General features: G+C 37.3%; 2 protein-coding genes and 1 pseudogene across 2 annotated transcripts in view; 2 read left to right on the top strand and 1 right to left on the bottom strand.

The window, feature by feature from the left end:
- The window catches only part of LOC132156539 (transmembrane protein 72-like), a 144,254-nt gene that overhangs the window by 83,842 nt on the left and 36,353 nt on the right, over positions 1–24,059 (bottom strand). The window lies entirely within an intron of this gene.
- LOC132157540 (DNA excision repair protein ERCC-6-like) lies at positions 11–16,217 on the top strand (annotated as a pseudogene).
- On the top strand, positions 17,962–23,112 carry LOC132156538 (dorsal root ganglia homeobox protein-like). The gene is made up of 7 exons (XM_059565499.1): positions 17,962–18,126; positions 18,272–18,367; positions 18,898–18,998; positions 19,614–19,715; positions 21,409–21,578; positions 21,669–21,781; positions 22,089–23,112. The coding sequence occupies exons 2-7, from the start codon at positions 18,310–18,312 to the stop codon at positions 22,418–22,420; spliced, it is 876 nt and encodes a 291-aa protein (XP_059421482.1). The 5' UTR covers positions 17,962–18,126; positions 18,272–18,309; the 3' UTR covers positions 22,421–23,112.

Raw genomic sequence — 24,059 nt, 5'->3', positions numbered from 1 at the left:
GTCTTTAAACATGACGGCCTTTGCAGCTCTAGAAGTTCGGAGGCAGTAAGGGAAGTTTAGGAGTTTAGGGAAGGGGAGGAATATTAAGCAGTTCGCTTCCGCCATCTACAGTTTATCCACCAACATTACACTCATGCTAAAACAAACGCAAGCCTCAGAATTCAAAAAAATGTAAATAATGTACAATTCATGATAACACAATACAATTTAAATATTTGGGTGTGCTTCGTGATCAGTGTTTTCAGATCTGTTTATTATTATTATTATTTATGTATTCATTCATTCACGGAAAAAGTACATGTTTATATTGTATATATATATATATATATATATATATATATATATATATATATATATATATATATATATATATATATATATGTGTATGTATGTATGTATGTATACATACATCTGTATATATATACAGATAATTTAACTCTGGTGGCCTTTATTCCATTATCATTATTAATGTCTGCACAACATATATTTATTATAAAAAATAAATAAATAAATTCGCTGTCTTTTCACTGTGCGTCCGCTACTGACTTTTATTTTGACATGTTTCCTCAGCCGGTGACATTTTCAGGGTGCCTTAAACGTTCTCCCTTCACAGTTAATTATACATTGATTCCTGTTTTTATATGATTGATTCGCATGTTAGATAGTAGTACACAGCAAACCTAAAACGAGATCTTAATGGAGTTCACGTTAAACGAATAAATAAAAGAGTCTGGTCGTTGAGAAGGTTTGTTGTTTGTTATTGTGCTTTTTAAAAGTTAAGTTGAAGGCTACCAACAATAATAATATGCTAGCATTTAGCACACAAACCTATACTATTAGATACATCCCCCTTTAAATAATTTTAAACTTAAAATGAAATATCAATATAACCACATTTGTCTTCAAATGAATCGGTGTATCGCGTTGTTATTGTGTGTTACTTTAATTTTAGTAAGTTAGCTGTTGTAGTGTTCTGTTATCATGTATGTCTTTTGTTATGGTAGCTGACAGTGTAATTGTACAAGACATATGTTTCACCATTTTAAAGAGATATTTATGACAGAAAAATACTCTTTGTATTATACTCTATGTAATACTCTAATGTAAGCTATATTACTCAACGGTTTCTCTGTTATTCAAATACGTTTACTTTTATGTCTAAGTAATCAAACATATCCAAAGGTTACAGTCTTAGACGACCCTTGTTCACAGTTACTTGGCAATACCAGTAGAAGGTAACAAGGAGCAGGCCCTGGCTCCCCTGTACAGCCCTGTCAGCGCCCTTACTTCTGGAGTCCAAGAAGACAGTGGCCTTTCCATCCCAGAAAGCAATTAGGAAGAGCCAGCGGCTACATGTCCAGAGAATGTAGGGTCACAGAATCCTAGAAAATCCCAGGCCCTTCTCCAGATAAACCGTAAGGCTATCCAGTCAGTGGATCGAAACTTTCAGGCTGCTGAGCTGCAGGGATTGGGAGTGGATGTGTAAGACCAGGATGTTCTCGAGCAAGGTGTGTTGCAGCAAGTGGACAGGGCCAGTCAGGAGGCAAACCATGCAGCAGCCAAAGCAGAGCCAGATAAAGAAAACGATAATGCTTGCATCATTGATCTTTAAACAGTGTGCATTATCTATGTCAAAAGATGAAGTTTCAATGTTGATATTTAAGCTAAATATAATTTATATTATTATAATTATATTATATTAAATATATTTTCCCTTTAGTTTCCTAATTAGATAAGAACTTATAATATTTCAAAGTGTTGCTTTTTGAAAATCCTTATTAAGAAGCCTGTTGTGTTTTACAGGAGAAGCAATTAAAAAAGATCAGAGCCAAGCAGAAGAGATTGACAGAGAGGATAAGAAGCTTGAGGCAGAATTATTGATTGAGGATGACGAAGGTAAGTTTGAAGCACAGTTTCTTTCAGAAGCTTTAGGTGCATTATTACCCTTAACATTTAAATGTATTGGAGCATCTGCTCTTTTGATCTTGCTGAGCAATCTTTTTTTATATATATATATACAATTACATGTTTTACACTTAAATGTTTTTGTTTTGTAAAGTTTTCTTTGATTAATTCATGAAAAAAACACTTTCTACACATTTAAACAGAATATTACAAAATGTCTGCATCATATATCATTTAATTTCTCTTACTGTCTTTCTTTCAATGTTTGCTATAATATGGTTTTGTGTGCCTAACAATGGTACTATTCTATACTGTTTACATCTGTTAGTACCAGGCCCATCCACTTTGGGCAGCATGCTTATGCCAGCTCAGGAGTCTGAATGGGAAGAGCTCATCCGCACAGGTCACATGCCCCACTTCGGTTCACGGGTCCCTCAGAAGCAAGAGAAGAAAGAGCCTCGAAAGGTTATGCTCAGTGAGAACTCCGGATTCAACAAGTACCTTGCCGACCAAGCCATGTTAGCACATAGCAGGAAGAGACCCATCTTAAAGAAGAAGATCACTAAGAAGCACTCAGGAAAAACCAGAGGTGGCAAACAGCAAAAAAACTAATCGCTCTCCAGCGAAGATAAGAAGCTCCAAAAGCGAATGCATAAGCTCCAGAAGACCGCCCCCGAAGGGCTCACCCCAAAGCCAGGCCCAATGTGGAGAAGGAGGTGCCCGGAGCCAGTAGAAGGAAAGGCGATGGGGAGCAGATGTCCGACAGTGAGGGTTCAGAGTATGTCCCGAGCGATGAGCTGATGGATCCCGGTGGATGAAGATAAAGAATACCAACTTAAAGAGTTGAAGAATACAAGAAGAAGAACCAGGCCAAAACCAGGAAGCCCAAAAAGGAGGACGATAGCAAAAAGTACATCCCTAGCAGCTCAGAGGTTGAAGACTCTCAGAAAGGAGGAAAAGTCAAGAAATGTAAAGATGATGGAGATATTGAGTATTACAGGCAAAGGATTAGGTAAATTTAGTCTGAATCCATCATTTCATAAACGGTGCCAATCATTACAGTCAAAGACCATTCATAAGTTTAGTTACTTTGCAAAGCATGTATGCTAGAACAGATAACCTAATCCATTGATGAGATTGGCAGCTGTTCCTTGACTAAGCAAATTCTATGTCTATTCATATTTTCTCATTATGGTATGCATGTATTTATTTCAGTGTTAACGTGCAAATAGATGGAAGCAAACCAAACAAGATTTATGCATTCATATTTATAGTGAGCAAATTGAGTTGGCATACGCTCTCTCTCCATATTTCTCCGCTCTGGTTGGTTTAAATGTGAATGTGGCCACTCATTTCTGCTATGGTGGAGCGCAATGCCGAACGGTGGAATAAAGGGGGGAAAACGTAATTAACTGAACCAATGCTTAGTCTTGACTTAATTACAAGTGCAGTCTCGGAAGCCCCAGATAAAGGGAACAGTTTCATTGCGGAGTGACAGGACCAACCCCAAATGAAGATGGATTTTTTTTTCTACACTCCTCTCTGTGTACCTTTCTTGGGGAGCTCAAACTCCTAATTGTCTGTATCAATCTTAATTTGCCTTTCTGACGACACTGCCACTAACTGCTGTAGCTTTCCCTGAAGCCAGAAGTGGGTCAATTAAATCTGGCCGCTGGAATGAAGGGCAGACGAAGGGAAAGGTCTCTCGCTCTCTCTCTCTTCGGTTTCTGTCTGTAGTTCTTTGGCTAGGAAATTAAAAACCAAGGCCGGGGACTTTTGGTACCTTGCAAACTTTCCCATAAGAGGCATCTTTAACAGAGTCACATTTTAAATGTCAGAAGTAGACTTGTTTTAGTTTAAGATTGTTAATCAAATACGTTGTGTGAAGTCTTCAGTATGGGAAATGTCTGTGGGGTCTGTCGTTCAACGTGACACTGTGTCCACACCAGCCGGTGGTCCGTTTCTATTTTAGACGTGCAACACAGCTACTTGAGTCACTTTGCTACTGAACTGTAGCCTTGTGCTTAGTGGTTGACCAGTATGAACTTTTTTGATCTGATATCATGGAGAGCAGGGTGGTTGTTGGCCAATATAAAGCAGATAAATATGATATTGTATTTCACATTAAATATGAAGACAGTTAATAGCACAGTCTGCAGTGAAATTTATATTTCACATGATATGTACTAAATTATGAAAAAAAAAAAAAAAGATATATATACTTTTGATAGCAGTTTCTTGATTCTGTAATCCTAATATATTTCACAAATACAAAAAATAGTTAAAACATGACTTAAAAGTTTACTGACTTAAGTACACCCTGTAATCTGTTAAGTCTGTGTGCACTGGGAACACTTATTTTACATACAGTACACAGTGAATGTGACATAGCGGCAAACTGGATGTAGCTCAGCTTAGTTTGATATCAACTTGTTACAAATCATCCAAAAAAAAAGTGGGATAATTGAAAAAGGCCAAATATTGGCAAGGCTAATATATATTGGTCAACAACTACTCATGCTTAATGCTGATTGGTCTGTATAAGTGAATGGTCAGTGATGATGTTCAGCATCAAAGGGCTTCAAGCTGATGCCAGTAATGATTTTGTTGTGTTTTTTTTTCTTCCTGCAGGAAGTGGAAAAGGCAAAGACTTCGGGAAAAAGAGGCAAAGAGAGAAGCAGGTGACAAAGAGTCCCAAGAGAGTGACGCAGAATTTGATGAAGGATTTAAAATGCCTTGTTTTCTCTGGAAAAAACTCTTCAGGTATGTGTCACACAAATCACACATACTCTCATAATGAAAGAAAAGAATCAATCTTGTCAAGAATAAATCTTGTTTTCTTACACATGCGCATACAATGTGAAATATTAACTGTGTACAGAAATGTTATGAGTCCCGAAAGCTGAGCTGTAAATGAGGGGGAGGGGTGAAGTGCTTTAGACTTAGAAAGAAGGACTCGGCTGTTGTGTTCTAGTTGTGTTTTACAGCACTTCTATTGGGCAACACTTATGGCCCATTAATCCAGAATCAATAGTGATAATGGCCCTATGATTAATTCATCAGCCACTGTGTTTGTGTTTGTTCTGGGGCTGCATATTGTGCGACAAAACGTTTGCTTTTGTTGTCCAGGTATCAGCAGACAGGTTACAGCAAGCTGAAAACACGTGGCTCCAATTACAGGCAAGGGACTCCACATGGTCATATGTTTTTAGTTTGTTTATCTACTGTATTCATGAAAGAAGGGTAAAAAAAGAGTAAACTTTAGAGTAAAAAAAAAAAAAACCTTTTGTATATATTTACAGTATATCTATTTATCTATATAAATGGGCTAAATGGGCTTCCATAAAAATTGGTCCAACTATCTGTCCTCATTTTGTCTTGTCCTTTCCAAAACCTGATCATCATCATCATCATCATCATCAGCCACCCAGTCACACATACATGTGTACAAACACTCATAAACACTAACACACATAAACACAGACGTCAGCCGTCTCCCCCACCCCTCCCAGACTCAGAGTCTCGATTGCAATGAATATTTCAGCAGCTGGATTGCTGGTGGAGAGAGGTTTGGCGTGAATTATTAAAGACGTTTCAATTATGATATTCCTCTAATTCTCTTAGTGGCGACATCAAAGGAGAAACAAGGACGTGACATGAGAGAGAGACTGTTCGTTGGGCAAGGAGGGTGGAAAATTAAACATGAAACATGTTATTAAACATGTTTAACGTAATGCCTTTTTACTTTTTTTTTGGTTTTCTTGCCATACACACTCGGGGTGGAGGCCCTCCTGGATGGTCAATAAGCTGTCTGGCGTCGCCCATCCACAAATTGATTGTTTGCAAACTCAATTATGGCTCGCTATCAATGGCTTTCACAATCCGGAATATCATATCAAGCTGTAATGCTCCCAAAGCCATTTAGTGCATTTTGTCAGTTCATCTCTTTTAGTGAACACTCACATAGAGAGGAATAGCAGAACTGTGGCGTAAGCTCATGGGGTTCATCACCTTTAAGTTAATGTGAGTAATTGTAAGTAAAACATTTTCTAGGTGGATTTCATCAAAAAGGAGTATGGCTAAAAAGCCAGTAATGAAATTTGTAAAATAAAGTAATTTGCCCCATTGTGATATAGATGACACCACTGAAAATAAACTTAACTTCCTGTTCAGTGAGTGAGACGGTGATTCAGTAACAAGTCTGATGGATTCAGTTCAGTGAAAGATTGAGCTACACTGTTTTTTGATACACTAAAACAAACAGAATAATTTCTGAACAGCAACTTCTTAACATTATTTTGCAGTACACTGCCTTTTTTGTAGTAACAAATTCATTCCAGACTGCAAACTGCCATTCACAACATAGCTTATATGTATAATTATATATACACATATACATATTATATATACACACACACACATAATATGTGTGTTTTATTCCTACATTCTAATATACTACTTTAGTGCTGAATAAACATAATAAAAATAATAAAACTATAATATTTGTGTGGAAACTTATTTATTTTTGTTTGATTGAAGGAAAAAAACTGCATTTATTTGAATTAAGAAATCTTTTGTGACATTATACTGTAAATGTCTTTACTGTCACTTTTGATAAATTTACTGTATCCTTACTTAATAATGAGTGAATGAATTATACTGTTGAAAAGTTCTAGTCAGTAAGACTTTTAAAAATAAATGTATACTTTATTTTAAAAAAAGTCATACTGATCCAAACTTTTCAACCATATCTATCTATCATTCATTCATTCATTCATTCATTCATTCATTTGCTTCGCTGATGAAGAAAGTGGTGTGGGAATGATAATAAACTGAAAGCTTTTGTTACCCCATATGAAAACCAGATGACGGGTCGCATGTTAAAAAAACAAGTACGTACTGAAACTAGTAATGAAACTCCCAAAGTTTCTCCAATGTTGTAACCACATTCTCCTCTCATGGAGGTATGCTGGATTGGGACCCATGGTCATTGTATGTCCAGCTATAGTCATGCATCAGTGGGTGAAGGAGGTCCACACTTGGTGGCCTCCAGTCCGTGTTGCTGTCCTCCACGACACGGGCTCCTTTACCAGCAAAAATATAATTCACACTCTGCTGGAGATGAGAACATTCATTCTTTAGACTTCCATAATGTAAACTGCTTTGTTCCATCCTGTATATAATCTCAACACCCAAACTTTTCCATCCAAAGAAGCAACATGACAACAAGATTAAGATGAACTGTGTCGCTTCGGCCTGTAACGTTTATGCCAGCGTGAGATTTTCCCCTTGTCAGCAAATATTCTAGTGTGTGCAGTCGAACTGGCTCCAAGGAAATGTTAAATTAATTAAAGCTAAGGTAGCAGGAGCTGCTGTTGGGCGGCTGAGAAGTGTTTACTGTGACTGGTCTTCACTGCCCCCTCCCCATCCTGCCTGACACAGTGATTAATGGGGGTTGTTGTCTGGCAGTCCGTGCTTTGCCCTCTAGGTGGAGAGCTGGTCTCAAGAGCTTGTTGGAGAGAGACAGAGGAACGTTTATGCAGCGTTGGCACCTAATGATACTGCCTCAACGCTAACACTAACACTCCTGTAGAGCATATGTACCTGATTAATTGGCTACAAAGTAAAAAAAAAAGAAAATGTGTGGGGGGTGGGGGGTTCTGGGAACAGAACTTAGTCGCTTTGCACGTCTATAATTGGAACACACTTGAGACCGTTCATGTGAGACATCAAAGCAGACATATATAGACTAGTTCTGATGAAGACGCTATCACCAGAGGCCTGATACCAGCAACCTATCGCAATTTCCTCTATTTAATTAACAGCCAAAAAAGATATTGTTGTGCTAGTGAGTGTACTTTCTGTTAGGTTTTACCTCTTTATTCCTCATTTTCAGGAAAAGCTCATCCCAGAAATAGTGGCCAGTCATGGCATCCTCATCACTCCTTACTCATATCGCTGCATTATGCAAGATTACATCCTGAAGTACGACTGGCATTATGTCATCCTGGATGAGGGCCACAAAATTCCAGGGTTACCATGGCATGCAAGCAGGTGACCTTTGCTTTCTTTATAAGAAATTTTACCTTTATTTTAAAATCAAGCTGTCAATTAAAGTCTCACAGGTCTTGAAAAGAACACAAGACCTTAACAAAAAAGAAGACCTTAAAAGAAACGATCTTAGTTCCAGCTCCAGTTCTATTGATTGCTATATTAAAAAAAAAAATCAATTGGAAATTTCGCACACTTTGATTTGATATTGAATGAACTGAAGCTAATGGAGCTTTAAAACCAAATTCATCATAAAAGGGGCTTTATTGTCAACTAGTATTTAACTGCTTGCACAGGTATGGTCTAAAACTATTTTAATTACTTGATCAACTTGTAAGTTATGATCAGATTGTCACTGATTTTTTCAGTTCCGGACACCCCACCATTTTATCCTCTCTGGATCACCCATGCAGAACAACCTCAAAGAGCTAAGGTCGCTTTTTGACTTTGTGTTTCCAGGGAAGCTGGGGACTCTGTCTGTCTTCATGGAGTAGTTCTCCATACCCATTACCATGGGAGGATACGCTAATGCGTCTCCAGTGCAGGTGAACCACTCATTACCCAGAGCTTATTGATCAATGCAGTTCAAATTCTCTTATTATTCATATATAAACCTATAATTTACACCAAATATAATAGCATAATGAATGCAGGACACATTGCATATTACACAGAGATAGAAGTGCCTGTATTAATTCAAAGGCATATAAAAACCTTCTAACAGCATAGTGATGGCTGTATGGTGAATGGAATCTAGATGTGCCATTATTAGGAAACCTTTTTAATAGCACACTTACTTTATGGATTTCATTTCCGAACTGCTTTAAAAGGCTATTGATGTTTCCTCTGCCAATAATAAAAACCTTTACTAATTATTAATGTTATTAAATGGTTGTAGATAGCTAACCCCTGACTCATGGCACTCTCTCCTTTCCCAGCTGTCTGTACAGTCCTGCTGACCAGCCTCATACGTTCATAAATTTTGTTTTTATTGGATATTAATTTGAGAAATGAGAGAAGATTTTACAATCGTGCAATTAGAATTTACACTTTATGCATTATGTATTTCTTTGCACCAAAATATAAGCATGAAAAATGAACTAACATCCATTTGTGTATTTGTGAAATATTCTGAGTCTACTTTTAAAAAACTGGGTTTCAGAATTTAAATATGAAGATTACAAACCTTTTTGATTTTAAGATTTTTTTTATAATTAAGATTTTCCTTTTGGAATTATTCATGCAGCTTTTAATAACTTTATAAACAGAGGAACTATATGTAATGTTTGTACTTAAAAAAAAAATGAATTTATGTTGCTGTACCATTTAAAATGAAATTGTGGAGTGAAAGTTTTTTTTTTAACTGTAAAAAAAAAAGAAAAAGATTTATGCTGTACAAGTCTAGAAGGAAGAAAGGTTTGAAGCACTTTTGCAGCCAGCTTCTTTACTGAAGCATATGCTTTATCACTACTTATTCACACTCTGTATCTCTCTCTCTCTTTTGTCCTCTCAAATGGGCCCTAATCCAGGCTCGCTGTATGCCCTGCAGTGTTGTGGTTCAACTGTAGGCTTTCTTTTGATCTGAAAACCCCTTTAAATTACAGCTAAATGGCATTTGGCCTAACGCTGGATCAGGAGAACATTATTGATAAAAGAGTGCAGCCCCCCTTGGAGTCCAGCAGCACTCTTATGAATATTTAATGTGTCAATCTGCTGATAGAAGGAGAGAAAGAGAACAAGCGGCTGTTGACATGCCTCAGGACTCACAAATTTGTTTGCATTTCATAAAGTGTTTTGAAGTGGATGCTTGTTAATCAGCCAAAAATATAAATAGATTTTAGTTGCTGTGTTTGCTTGCAAAACGTTAAAACAAATATGCTGCTTTTTAAAAGTTTGGGGTCTATAAAAATGTTGTCTTGAAAGAATGATCCTCACCAACGATGCATTATTTGATAAATACAGTAAAAAAATTAAATAAAATAAATAACTATATATATATATATATATATATATATATATATATATATATATATATATATATATATATATATATATATATATATATATATATATATATATATATATATATATATTATTATTATTATTATTATTATTATTATTATTATTATTATAAAATGTAATTTATTCATGTGATGGCAAAGCTGAATTTCCAGCAGCCATTACTGCAGTCTTCAGTGTCACGTGATCCTTCAGAAATAATTCGAATTTTCTGATTTGCTGCTTTTAGCAAAACACTTTTAACACTTTTAGCAAAAACTGGTGCAAATCTTGAGGATTCTTTGATTAATAAAGTTTAAAAACAGCATTTATTTGAAAATAAAGCATTATTAACATTATAAGCATGATCTTTATTGTCACAAGCCATTTTAGACTTTAAGTCTTTGTACTCTCAAGTTTGTTGGGGGCAATGTTGTCATTGATTTGTTGTTAAGGTATTTATTTTTTAATTTTTATTCCTAAAGTCCAGACAGCCTATAAAAGTACTTGTGTTCTTCGTGACACAATTAACCCTTACCTGCTGAGAAGAATGAAGGCTGATGTGAAAGCAAAACTTTTTTTACCTGACAAAAATGAACAGGTGTCCACACAGTACATATAACAGATAAATCTATACTCCACTGTTTGTCTGTGTATCTTACATTTAGTAACTTGCATTTCAGACACAGTTTGGCCAGTCTGTTTTTAAAAAAAAAATATATATATATAGTTCTAAATAAAGCCAGAGCATCAAGCTTTGTCACCAAGCAATTCTAGAAGATCAGAAAGATGCAAACATTGAAACTTCCTACTGTTGTTTTAACTGTTGAATAATACAATATATGTTGCTTTTCATCCAATCATAAACACATGTTACAGTCTGAACGGGTCCTGTTCTGCAGATTGACGGAAAAACAGCGGCAGGTTTACCAGAATTTTCTGGACTCCAAAGAGGTTTATCAGATTCTGAATTGAAACATGCAGGTAATAGATCTATGTGTAAAACACCAGTGTGTAAAGAGCTTCTGGAATTTGCGTAGTGTAATGTTTGAACACTCCAACTGTAGCAGTGCGATTTTTTACATCAAAGTCTAATTTAAACCTCAAAATCAAGTTTTACCATAAAAAATGAATAAATAATAATAAAAAAGATTTAAGAATTTTTTTGTCTGGTAATATTCATAAGATTAAAAAAAGTGCTCTGACTGTATAGCTACTCACTTTACTAACTTTTCATGCATTTGTTATGCTGATTATGTCAATGTGTAATGAAAAAACTGTTAAGATAGAAAACTGTAAAAGTGGACTTTGAACTTTACTTTATATTCATAATATGTGTACAGATAAATTTTCTTTACTGATAATTACTTTGTCACAAGCATGCAGAATCTGTGTGTAAATGTTGTGAAAGCCTTATACAGCTGTGATGATGCTTGTTGCATTGAAAAACAGTCCCTGTGATCTATTGATTCTCTTTGTGTGTGAATTGTCACAGCAAGGAGATGCTCCTTCATACAAACTATTCATCACAATTCTCCAAATGTGTTTTGTGGAGGCAAAAGCTGTGGGTTGCAGAGCAGTTTACAAACCCCTCTTATGTGGTCACAAACTCCATTAAGCCACATATATAATGCAAAGACTTCCGCATTTACATCAAGGAAAAGACTTTACTTTGCTCTGGTCAATTACCTTCATTAAATTAACCAGGTTTATTAATATTAAGATTTGTGTTTCCTATTTCTTACAAGGAAAGAGAATTGTTTTTCTCCCTCCATTAAATGTATTAACATATCCATCCGGTGTATTAATCTCAATTCCTCACCCTGTGGTTCCAGGTTTTCTCAGGCCTCATGGGTCTGAGAAAGATCTGCAACCACCCGGATCTGTTCACAGGCGGCCCGCGGTTGCTCTGAGGCATCCCTGAATATCAGCTGACCGAGGAAGAGCACTTTGGTTACTGGAAACACTCTGGGAAGACGATTGTGGTGGAGTCACAGCTGCGCCTGTGGTTCAGACAGGGACACAGAGTTTTGCTTTTCACCCAGTCCAGGCAGGTTACTAAGGAGTGCAAAAAAAGGGTAGAAAAAAATAGCAGGACCACAATTATGTTTGACATGGTTAATTTTAGCCAAATCCATCCAAATAGATCCATCAGCCCTTTGCTGAAGTAAAGATGTGCAAATAAACCAACAGTATTGATGGATAAGCTGCACTCTCACTATCTCCAGCAGCACCACTAAAGGACCAATAAAGTTATTATGTCATTTTGCCCTCTAATAGAATTCATTAGGAGATCTTATTGCATTGTAGGGTGTCTGTCAGGACCCAGCTGTCTTTGTTCAATAGAAATGAGATTTGGCTTCAGAGAGAACCTAAAACCCACACAGTTGGTACTTCTGTACATGTAATATTAATCTCACTTAATCCTATTAGCACTAATCCTGTTCTCAATGCTCTGTCTGAAACCATTTCTCCCACACACACAGATGCTGGAGATCTTGGAGGTGTTTGTGAGGGAGAATGGCTTCTCATATCTCAAAATGGATGGCACTACTACCATTGCGTCCAGGCAGCCTCTGATCACTCAGTACAACCAGGTGAACATGATCACCGTGCCTGTTTTACGCTCTCTGTGATGGTTAAGGAGCTTTTAAACCAACCTTTTTTTTAATGTGTGTGTGTCTTTCCAGAACAAAGACATCTTCATCTTCCTCCTGACAACAAGAGTTGGTGGTTTGGGAGTCCATCTGTCTGGAGCCAATAGGGTTATAATCTATGACCCAGACTGGAAGCCCAGCACGGACACTCAGGTCGGCCAAAGCAGTATCTTGCATCCAGAATGCATGTTCTTGCTGTATATCTAATGTAAACGATTCTGGCTTGAAGCATTCAGTGTTGATCTTTATTGATGTGAACTATTGACCTCTTCCCGTAGGCTCGTGAGAATGCCTGGAGGGTTGGGCGGAAGCAGCAGGTGATGGTTTACGGGCTGCTGACAGCTGGAACAATTGAGGAGAAGATTTACCACAGGTTAGTTTCCTAGGATTGGGCACTGAGATGGAGCTTATAATAGTAAGGAGGACTATTATAATCCATAATGTCCTACTTCTGTCTGCAGGAGCTCAATAGACAGTAATTGAAATGCATTATTTTTTTAATTAGATATCAACATGATTTGCTAATTGGTCGCTAAAGGCTGTCATAGACTAGTGGGTTATTTGTAGGGAGGCGATGGGAATTTCGAAAGGACTGTGAAGAGCGGGATTGTTTGCATATTAATTTCGCAATTTCAAGCTAACCTGAGACACTATGCATTTGTTGAGCAGATAAACCATCCAGCAGGGTGAGATTGTGGAATGTCAGTGTTTAGGCTATAAAGGAAATAATTCAGGAAATGTGGGACTAGGGTATATCATAACGATGATTTAAAAAAAATGACAGTATTAAAGTGTAGTATTTCTTGTCTCTTTCCATAGACAAATCTTCAAACTGTTTCTCACCGACCGAGTGCTAAAGGATCCTAAGCAGAGGCGGTTTTTCAAGTCTAATGACATTTATGAACTTTTCAAGCTGAGCAATCCTGACGGCTCCCAGGGAACAGAAACCAGTGCAATATTTGCAGGTAATTCATGGATATATTAACAATTTGAATGTATTATCTTTGCAAGAACAGGTCTGTTCATTTGGCTGATGTCACAAAGAGAACATGTGCTGAAATCAGGCAATGTAGATACAATTTAAAAACATTTTATTGGTACACTGTCAGAAAAAAAACTGGGGCAGTACCCTTAAAGAGACAACTTTTTACCTCAAGTACCCCATAAAGATGCTTATTATTATCTTAAAGTAATAATATAAGCCCTTAAGTTACTACATTTAACCATTTAGGGATAAATAACATACAAAGTTGATATTTGAAAGTCGTGACATTTGCCAAGTATGGTAACCCATACTCTGAATTAGTGCTCTGCATTTAACCCATCCAAGTGCACACACACAGCAGTGAGAAGTGAACACACCGTGAACACACCTGGAGCAGTGGGCAGCTATATATCCAGCGCTCGGGGAGCAACTGGGGGTTCAGTGCCTTGCTCAAGGGCACTTCAGCCATGGGTATTGAGGGTGGAAGAGAGCACTGTTCATTCACTCCCCCCCCACCTACAACTCCTGCCAGCACAGAGACTCGAACCTGTGACCTTCAGGTTAGGCAAGTCCAACTCTCTAACCGCCACATCTGCCCCTATTTGCACCAGTGGACAAGCAGTTTTACCCCTGAAGGTACAGTTTTAGCACTTATTTTTCCCCCTGAAAGTGTGGATAACTCTATTAAATGTTTTTTTTTCTCTCATAGGCACAGGGTCAGATGTGCAGGTTCCAAAAAGACACAAGACCTCCTTGTCTCATTCATCTGCATTTTGTGTTAAAGACCAAGATACCACAACTCTGTCAGAAAACAGAAACTCTACCTCGGTCAACGGTCTGTCAAACAACAATGCCTCGGGGTTACAGAACAATAATCTTGAACCTCATCTCACTGTTGATCGTTTGATAAACAGCACTAGTAAAGATCATTCTCCTGCAAATAGCCCTCAAAAGCACAGAGAGAAGAAAAGGTACTTTGAGATGCCAGAAAAGGACACGTTACCCTCAGACAGACACATGCGCAAGCATAAAAAGCTCAAGCACTCTGAAGATGACAAGTTTGAGGGCTGTCGCATTTTTCACCTGGTTAAGAAATGGAAGTACAAGAAACAGAAAAATGAAAAGGAGGAGGAGGAAAAAAATTAGAAAAAGAGTGACGATTATGTTCTCGCCAAACTCTTTAAAAAATCAGGGAGACGCTGTGTCATGAAGCATGACACCATCATGGAGGCATCGAACCCGGACTATGTGCTTGTGGAAGCTGAAGCCAACAGGGTTCTTCTGAAGGATGCGCTGAGAGCTCTGAAAATTTTTGTTACATTATAAAATTGTATTAATAATATGAGGCTGTTTTAACATCCGTTTTGCTCTTATGAGAAGGTTTGGGCAGAAGAAAAACTCACTTCTGTCTCAGTCATCTGGGACAACCGCAAAAGCAACAGAGAAATGCGAGGTATGTCAATACATTATCCTGTGAATCCCCAAAAGAATAATAAACGGTTGTTGAGCACTCATGTTATGTTTTTTTTTATTTTTTATATAGAATGCAGATGTTATAAAGAAGTCAGTTTTAAAGAAGCCAGGATCTGCTGCTCACTTCAGCGGTGAAGGAGGGCATGGAGGAGTGTGGTTCTCTCTCCTCATCCTTTCTCCTTGCTAGAATGAAGGCCAGGAATCACCTCAATTAACTCCAGAGACAAGAGGAAGAGGAAGAGAGAGTCTACTGCCGTTCATGCTACCCCCACAGAACACGATGAGCTTTTGTTTGCCCTGAGGAACTTTGTGGCCTTCCAAGCTCAGGTGAATGGCCAGGCGAGCACCAAGGAGATCCTGGAGTACTTCACCCCGAGACTCACTTCCACATAAACACCAGTGTTCAGAGAACTGCTATTTGCGAGTTCCACAGACTTCCTGGACAGCAAAGGATGTGGAAGCTTAAAGCGGACTTAAAGCGGACTAAAAGGAGCAGCGCATATGAAGAGCTATTAACTGAGAAGCACCAAATGGAATGTATACCTCACACTTGGGAACATTCAATTCACTTGAACACTTGATTCAATGCATCAGTTATTTTAGGTTTACAAAATGTGTACATGCAATTCATTTCAATAAACTTCCTAGAACTTTCGAGGTTGGCTGCAAAAATACAAAAAAATTGTATTGGCCCTATTATTGTAAAACGCTCCCATTGTATAAAAAAAAAATATGATGTCATACTTTTGTTTGTTTTTGTAAAATTCCTGGATATTACTTGAATTTGGGGATCTCTTGAAAATGTTATTCATGTAATTATTGTTGAGACCAGTACTTTCAGTACTTTTTCTATTCACTCAGTTATTTGTACTCCGTTCTACCAATAATTTGGCAATAATGGAAAATGTACATTTTATATAGGGTTTCTAGCCTATAAATGTGTTTGTTGCCAATTTGTTTACATTACATTTTAGTAAGTGAAGGTGATTTAGAAACTTATAAAATCTATGTTATTTAATGTCTTGAGAGTATATACCTCTGCCTTCCTCTTACTGTTTTTTCAGTAAGAACAAATGAGATTTAATGCAATTGTAATGTGTAAAGCCAGGGATGGTGTTGAGGGAATACTGTACACATTTAAAAAAAAAAAAAAAAAAAAAAAATTGATTCATTAAAAGTTACCCAATAAAGATCACCCTCTACATCAACTCCTTAGTATACTTTATTAATATGATCTAGGAAATGTAATGCATCACAAGATGATGAGCCGAAAGATACACCACCTGACGGGGGCTTATTGGATCTCATTTTGAAAAGAACTATGATTTTCTGTTGTTGCACATTAATCACAATGCCATGGCCTCTCAGGGACAGGCTTTTATTTCCTGTAAGTTAATGTGTCAGAAATTAGCTTTCGTCGTATATTGTTTGTCAATGCGAGTTAGCACACGAGCAATTAAAATTATTATATATTTTATTTTTTCAAAAAATACTTCTGCTAGTGTAAAACATTTTTTAATTAGTGCTCTTCAAACTAAAGAGAATAAATCTTTAAAGGAACTAACTGCGAAATGCTTTTTGAAATAATTTGAAATAAAAGTTTATGATGAATTTATTTAATGCTCTGTTCCGAGAATCCGACCTCATTAAAACTTTTTATACGTTTATGCAGTCGATAATGGGCTTATAATAATAATAATAATAATAATAATAATAATAATAATTTATATATTCGTTTGTAGTCTATAACTCAAACTTTTTTCATTTTAATGCTGGGCATTTGCGCGTAAGCTGTCCTGTCGCTGACCATGGTACTGAAAGTTTTTTTCCTTTTTACTTTATATTTTCTTTTTATTACAAGGCCTCGTGCATTCACAATTATTCTGTTAGTTAAAAATTAAAAACAGCAATTATTCATCTACACTCTAAAGACATGTTTTAAATAGAGCGCTTTATGACACTCATTTCATCTGGCACATATACTGCTGTAATACACTCCCAGTCACATACTCAAGATCGTAGAAATCACTTGATCTATAGGTTTGTTCAATCTATTTCCATTCCTTATAATAACACAAATGTCAAGAAGTTATACAGAGCTCGTCCCCCAGTTTCCGATGTATTTTGACGAGATCATAACACCAACTTTATTTTCAGCGGTGCATAAATTAATTACACGCATTTAATAACTAAAATATCATTATATTCCCCTCTTAATATCATAAACGTTCTACGCCAGGGAAGCACTTAATAGTGCAGGGGGCCATAACAGGCTATTATACTTGTGTAATGCTATTAGAGAACCAATTATGCACCATTACACTTGCTTTTTTGCAGTTTATGTGATTTCATCCAATACCGTCCTGCACTTCAAAATTTCAGCTGCTACTCGGAGCCTCATTTCCAGCACCAGAGGAGCGGCGGTGTCTGCGCGCGGCGTCCCGCGTGCGTTTTAAAAGTAATTGAAAGGGTCCCACTGCATATCATTTACGCGAGAGTGGGAAATAAATCCTTGGACCCCTTGCTGTGAACAAAATCAAAATTTGGACCTGCGAGCGCACAGCCAGTGGATTCTCGTATAAAGTGGACCCCTAACCCATATAATGAGCAATTACTGGTCTGACAGCCAATTTTAAATTCAAAAACAGTCATCTAGATTTTTAATATAAAAAGCAACTGTATAAAAAAGTGCATCGTGCTTGTGCCCGTGTGTTTGTGATTTGGGAATATGCATGCATTGAGCTAAAGTTACACTTTCGGAGTATGAATGCCTTGGAGGATTTTGACGTTTCCACCACGTGCGCAATCCGGTTGGCCACAGAGAACCTATCCAAATGACTTGAAAACGAAAATCTGATTAATTGCAATTACGTAGGAGATTATAAAGACGAGTGTTGTCATGCTCTAAACAGTCACAGAGACATCTGGTCACTCCCTCCTTACGCGCGCGCGAGCGGATAAACTGAAGCGCTCAGTGATTGACGGTGAGAGTGCGATTGCTCTGCTGAGGTTGAGCTGGAGACACGAGAATCGCGACTGCATAAAGACCGTCTGTTGGTACATTTGCTTTTGTATTATTTACTTCAAATCGGTTGCAGAAACGTATCAGTATTGTTCAAAGTTGTCTTTTTAAGACGCATGCGATTACAGTAATAGTTAGCGAACATCTCGCTGACGCTTGGCCATTTTTTTTTCTTTGCAGAGTGAAATATTCTGTCCACTCGCAAAGCACCGGGAAACATGTTCTACTTTCACTGTCCACCACAGTTAGAAGGAGAGTGCTGCAGGACCAACACATGTAAGTATGTTTCATTTATTTTGCAAGAATGGAATTTTATCTCAAATGTTAGCTTTGCATTTTTATACAAGTTTCGAAAACAGAAAAAAAATCGCGGTTCTGTGGCAGTTTTATATTTCTAGAATTTATCTTCATATTGTGCATTATATTTCGCAATCAAAGTTACTTAATAATAAGCCTATGTTTGGGTTTGTTTTATGGTGTTTAAAGTTTTGCCACATGGCAACGTGATCGAGAGGCTCGACAGCCGCCCAGCTGAGACTTTTTGTTGCAGTCTGTCTGAGAACAGATGTTAGATGTCATGCCTTTCAACTGGCATTTTGTTGGTCACGGTTTCTCATTGTGTAAAGTGATAATTCAGGTCTCTAGCAGATGAATACAATGAATCAACTGTTCCCTGTGAATTAGTCCATCACGATTAAGTGAGAGGCAATCATATTTTCCGTCTCATTTAGGGCTATGGGAAAATGTATATTTTTATTCCATATAAATGTTACGTTTTAAAAGTGTCGTGTTACTGTTTTAAATAGTGAACACAAATGGGTTTGGGAATCACGCCTCTGGAGACTTTGATGACGGTTTTCTGCGCAGAAAACAACGCAGAAACAGGACGACCTTCACTTTACAACAGGTATCAAGTCAGTGAGGAGAAAGATTTCTGGTGGATACAAAATAGAATCACTGTTCTTTAACTTATGTTATAATGTTTTATAAACGAGCTGTGAGTGTTTTAGACTAGGCATACCGCGTACGTAAACTTAGGCTACACACACACACACACACACACACACACACACACACACACACACACACACACACACACACACACACACATATATATATATACTTCTTGGAGTAAACTTTCTCTTTTATTTGCAAAAAAACAAGCATTTACATATTTAGGTTAACAATTAATAAGGTTACATGACAATAATGGAAAAAATGGAAAGCCATAATAAGGAAAGGCCGAAGAGCATGTAGGCCTGTTTGCTTTGAACAAATGTTTAATCAATATAAACCGTCACAATAATTCCTGATATTTAAAACAGTAATTGAAAAGTGTTTGAAAAAGTGTAATTACTTTTCTATCACTTCAAGCAGCAGTTAAACAATTTTTGCGCGTTTTACAGTGCACTACGCATGGACATTAATTCACAGCAAATGCAAAAGAATATATTAAACATTTCTCTCTGCAGAATAAAAAATATATATTCGTGAAATAAATGTGTATAAATATGTTTTACAGTTGGAGGCTTTGGAGGCGGTTTTTGCACAGACCCACTATCCAGACGTGTTTACGAGAGAAGAGCTGGCTATGAAAATCAACCTAACAGAGGCTCGCGTCCAGGTGAGACATCTTTCCTCAACTGTCCAGAGCTGTAACGAATACATCACACACACACACACAAAATAAATTAAAATAAAATAAAAAATAAAGAAACAAAAAGCGCTCTCTGAGCACGTTTGGCCAAAGAAAGTAAATGAAGCCACTCTGTCATTTCCGTGATGCGCTTTAATAACATCAACATAATGTGGAATATTAGATTAGGTTGATTAATCGGTCATTCATAATTAACTAGTGGTAATGTTCTACACTAATTTGCCCTCGTCTCTAAGGTATCAAAATTGCTTAGAAGCACTGCCATTTCCATGTTTCAGCAAATGGAGAGATGATGCGGTGCTTTTCGAAAAAGACAAACGTCCCGAGAACGATTTTGCTCGGTTATAAAACGCTCGTGCACCTGAAACCTCCGATTTCATATTCAGCGGCCTTGCAAAACATCCGCGGTAATATCAAGTTGGCCACATGTAATTGCATTCAATGTGTCTGTATGTAATTTCCTGCATTCCAGATTTGCTTTTGGGTTTCCTTCTGAGCTCAGATCTAATTGTGGGAAATATAATAGTTTCCCTTTTGTTCCCCAGGGTCATCTTACTATCGCTTAAAACCAATGACTGCGACGCGATAATGGAATTCGCTGCTGTAAATTAGGGATTGTAAACAAATTATTTCTCTCTAATCGGATTACCCGATTCCTATTATTAAATCTGAACATGAATCGGTCGCAGCATGCAGGGATATTAAACTTACATTATTATTAGGAAATAAATTTTATTTTTGTTGTAGTATAGCCTAGTGGGCGCCCACCGTTTTTAAAGTGTCAATTGGCTTGTGCTGCGTTAAGAACAAACTGCAAATTGAGATTAATGGTGCAATTATGGCGCATTCAGTGCTGGGGGATCATGACTTCTAGCTGGAAGGTGCAGGGGTGAGATAATGTTGCCACAATTACATTGTGAATATTGTTGTCCTGCCAGTAAACTGTTGTGCCATATTATGTGGAGAGAGCAGCTATATGTGTGTGGTGTTTTGTTTGTTCGCATCATTGTACCTTTGCACAATGCTGGCCAGGCGCTGGAGATATGGCTGCATTATGCAACCTTTCCCATTCAAATATGATTAATGCGTTAGAGAGCACAGACTTAATCGAATCTGATGTTGTCAAACAATCACTAAATAGAGAAATAAACGACTTCATCATGGTTCTCTCTCAGAAGCAGGGAGACTGTCAGTAGAAAGTCATTAAAAAATGATAATGAAAAATTGCTCAATTAAATGTTGTTATAGGCAATGACCTTCATTCAATTAACATACAAGAACTTTGCGGCATATGCTCAGCAATTGTGTTCATGAAGTTTCAAATAAGTCACCGGCTTGTTCGATTTTGCAGCACATTTCAGAAATGAGCACTGGGTGCAAATAATAATTCTAATATATACGCAACTTCAACTTAACAAGTGACATTTTAGATTGGGTTTCAACAGAGGAGATTCTCACCCAAAAAAATAATTATGTCATTTATTCACCCTCCTCTGACTTTTTCTCTTCTGTGTAGCACAAAAAGAGATGTTTACCAGAATTAAAAAAAAATTCCCTCTCCACAGAATAAATCAATTCATACAGATTTGGAATAAAATAAAAGTGAATAAATGACAACAGATTTTTCATCAAACCTTTTTTTATTCTGCTTTCTCTGTAGGTGTGGTTCCAAAACCGAAGAGCAAAGTGGAGGAAGACAGAGAGAGGAACTTCAGACCAGGAGGGAAGCAAAGAACAAATGAATGACGGCACCCCTCCTGCACGCAACCTCAACCAGTCTCCTGTTGACCACAGCAGAAATAAGAAAGAATCAATGGAACTACAGCAGAAGTGTGTAGATCATCAAATTAAATGTCCATATAGGATATATGTTTGTTTTTGTCAAGAGATGTAATGGCAAACTCTTTCCTTTATGCACAGTATTAACAGAGTAGTGGGTTCAGGCGGACCTTTTTTCCCATCTTGTCTGCCCGGGACTCTGCTGAACACAGCCACTTATGCACAAGCCCTTTCACAAGTGGCAACTTTAAAAGGTAAGATCCAGCAACTACTGGATGTCATCATGAAAACGTGTCAGATAGGTTTGATATTTTTTTACTGCAACTGATGTGGATGAAAATACAGCATATTGTTATCATAATATATTGCCTCTGAATATATATTTAGAAACGTAGGCAGATTGCATTACCATATGAGACCTTATTGTAAAGTGTTAATATAGTTATCAGAACTGAAATCTGCAGTCTGTGTTGTCTATGTAATCCTGTTTTTAAAAAAAAGACATATAATGATGAAGGACATAAGCTGCCCCGTTATGACACACTATTCTGCTCTCATTAGGAAGTCCATTGTGTTCCTGCTGTGTGCCTGACCCAATGGGCCTCTCCTTCCTTCCACCATATGGGTGCCAGAGTAACCGGACAGCCAGTGTCGCAGCCCTGCGGATGAAAGCCAGGGAACATTCAGAGGCAGTGCTGCAGTCAGCCAACCTGCTGGGGGCAGGATCTACAGCCGGGCCCGGAGCAGGTCCAGGGGTCGGGCTGGGCCAAAGCACTGTTTCTGCGGGAGGAAGCGATTCCAGTCCTAACTCTGGTACCTCTAAGATCACATCACTACGGAGAACTCCAGACAAACATCTGCACTGCCAAAAGGAGGGTCCGGATAAGAAATGAAGGAGTCTTGTTTTTTTATCTTTTCCTAATTTGAGGACACACTTTGGATGAAGGATTTATAATCAAACATTGAATGCCTGCTGCCTCTTTTTTGAGAGCACTGACATACCCGGCACAGGACGGTGTTAAGTGCAATCCCTTGTTTTGTATTTTGCGTGTATGTGTTAAACTATTAATTCAACTGTAATTTTTCCTCTCCTCGTTCCCTTCTACTCATGATTCTTGCCATTGGTTTTCCCTCTTCGGGTGTATGTGGGCGCCTGGCACTTACTTCGTTTTTTTTTTTGTGGCGGAATGACTTTTGAACATGCTGTGTGGTAAAAGAAAACTCCCTGGTTGCCAATGTGAACTTATTTAATTTTTCACAATCCACTTTGATGTTTGACTTGTGTACTGTGAAGTCAGGTGATGATAGACTTTCTGCATTGTGTCAAGATATATGCTATGCTGAAATATAAATGTACTAATGTGAAATAATATATGTAAGATAATATCAAGGACAGAACTGTATATTAAGTGTTAAGTTTTTAATGTTTTATGATATGATCCGGGTAACTCCGATTCATGCTGATGTGATGGCAACTGACATCTCTCTTGTCATTGCATCTGTACATCCACGATAGACTGCAAGAGTTCAGACACTGGTCCTGTTTTGACATGTTCTATAAAATAATTAAACATGTAGGCAATCATGTACATCTCCTGTTGCCTATTGCTCACACCATCTGGCTATGATCAATTATTAATTAGTTCACAAAAGGTAGGGCTGCAAAAATGGAAGCAATGGTTGGTCTTATTATTTATTTACTTTAAAGTACAACATGACTTTCTCATATCACATAGCTATTTTACATGCGTCCCATGATGACAATGGTGTGACAGGTGCTAATTATGACAATATGCACTGGGGATACAACAAAGCTCAGCTGTCATTAGCGTTTAAAGCAGCTTATTGACACTTTTAGAAGAATTCTTTTGTTATTTTCTTTATATCAAAAAAATGTAAATGTAACCACACTGTTTTAGATCATGAGTTTTAGTATATGATGATGACCAATCATTTACATGTAGGAGCATATGAAATATCCAATAGGTTATTAAAAGAAAACGTTTTCACCTGCTTTCAAAAACACATTGCAATATTTGAAAAGCAACTTAGTTTAAGAACACAACTGTTTACTACCTTTGAAAAGAAGCTGAACTGATTACATTCTCGTCCTTGAGGACTTTCAGGAAATTACTTTTGATAGTCAATAACACAATTGAGTAAACTGCACACACATTAGCATTAATAATTCATGTTGAATTATGTATTATCACAAAGTAGTGATTTAATTATTCATGATGTGACACCCTGGTGACAAAGCAGAGCCAGATAATGTCAAAAGTCTTGCCTGATGAAATGGTGCAGCTTGGCATTTGCTTGTTTGGTGACAATAATATATGCTTTATTCAAAATATGTACAGTATTATTTAGATTAAACTTTCAAACAAAGAAAACTCCTTTTTTTTTGCTAGAAATAGGAACGATCACAGTAATAGAAAATTTGCCTATTAGAATACAAATAAGGTTAGAGAAAATGAAGTATGACTAGGCTGGAATATTATTAATTAGCAGGCATGGCATCATCTCCATATA

Source organism: Carassius carassius, chromosome 14 (assembly GCF_963082965.1).
Source record: "Carassius carassius chromosome 14, fCarCar2.1, whole genome shotgun sequence".
Taxonomy (NCBI): domain Eukaryota; kingdom Metazoa; phylum Chordata; class Actinopteri; order Cypriniformes; family Cyprinidae; genus Carassius; species Carassius carassius.
Note: the sequence above shows the minus strand (reverse complement) of the source record. Positions and strands in the feature narration are given on the sequence as shown.

What these genes read in the sequence shown, in the direction of transcription:
- LOC132156538 (XM_059565499.1), top strand. Translation starts at nt 18,310, where the DNA reads ATGTTCTACTTTCACTGTCCACCACAGTTAGAAGGAGAGTGCTGCAGG. An exon ending in CGACCTTCACTTTACAACAG is followed by an intron (nt 18,999 to 19,613) that starts GTATCAAGTCAG and finishes TATGTTTTACAG; the next exon opens with TTGGAGGCTTTGGAGGCGGT. An exon ending in ACAAGTGGCAACTTTAAAAG is followed by an intron (nt 21,782 to 22,088) that starts GTAAGATCCAGC and finishes TGCTCTCATTAG; the next exon opens with GAAGTCCATTGTGTTCCTGC.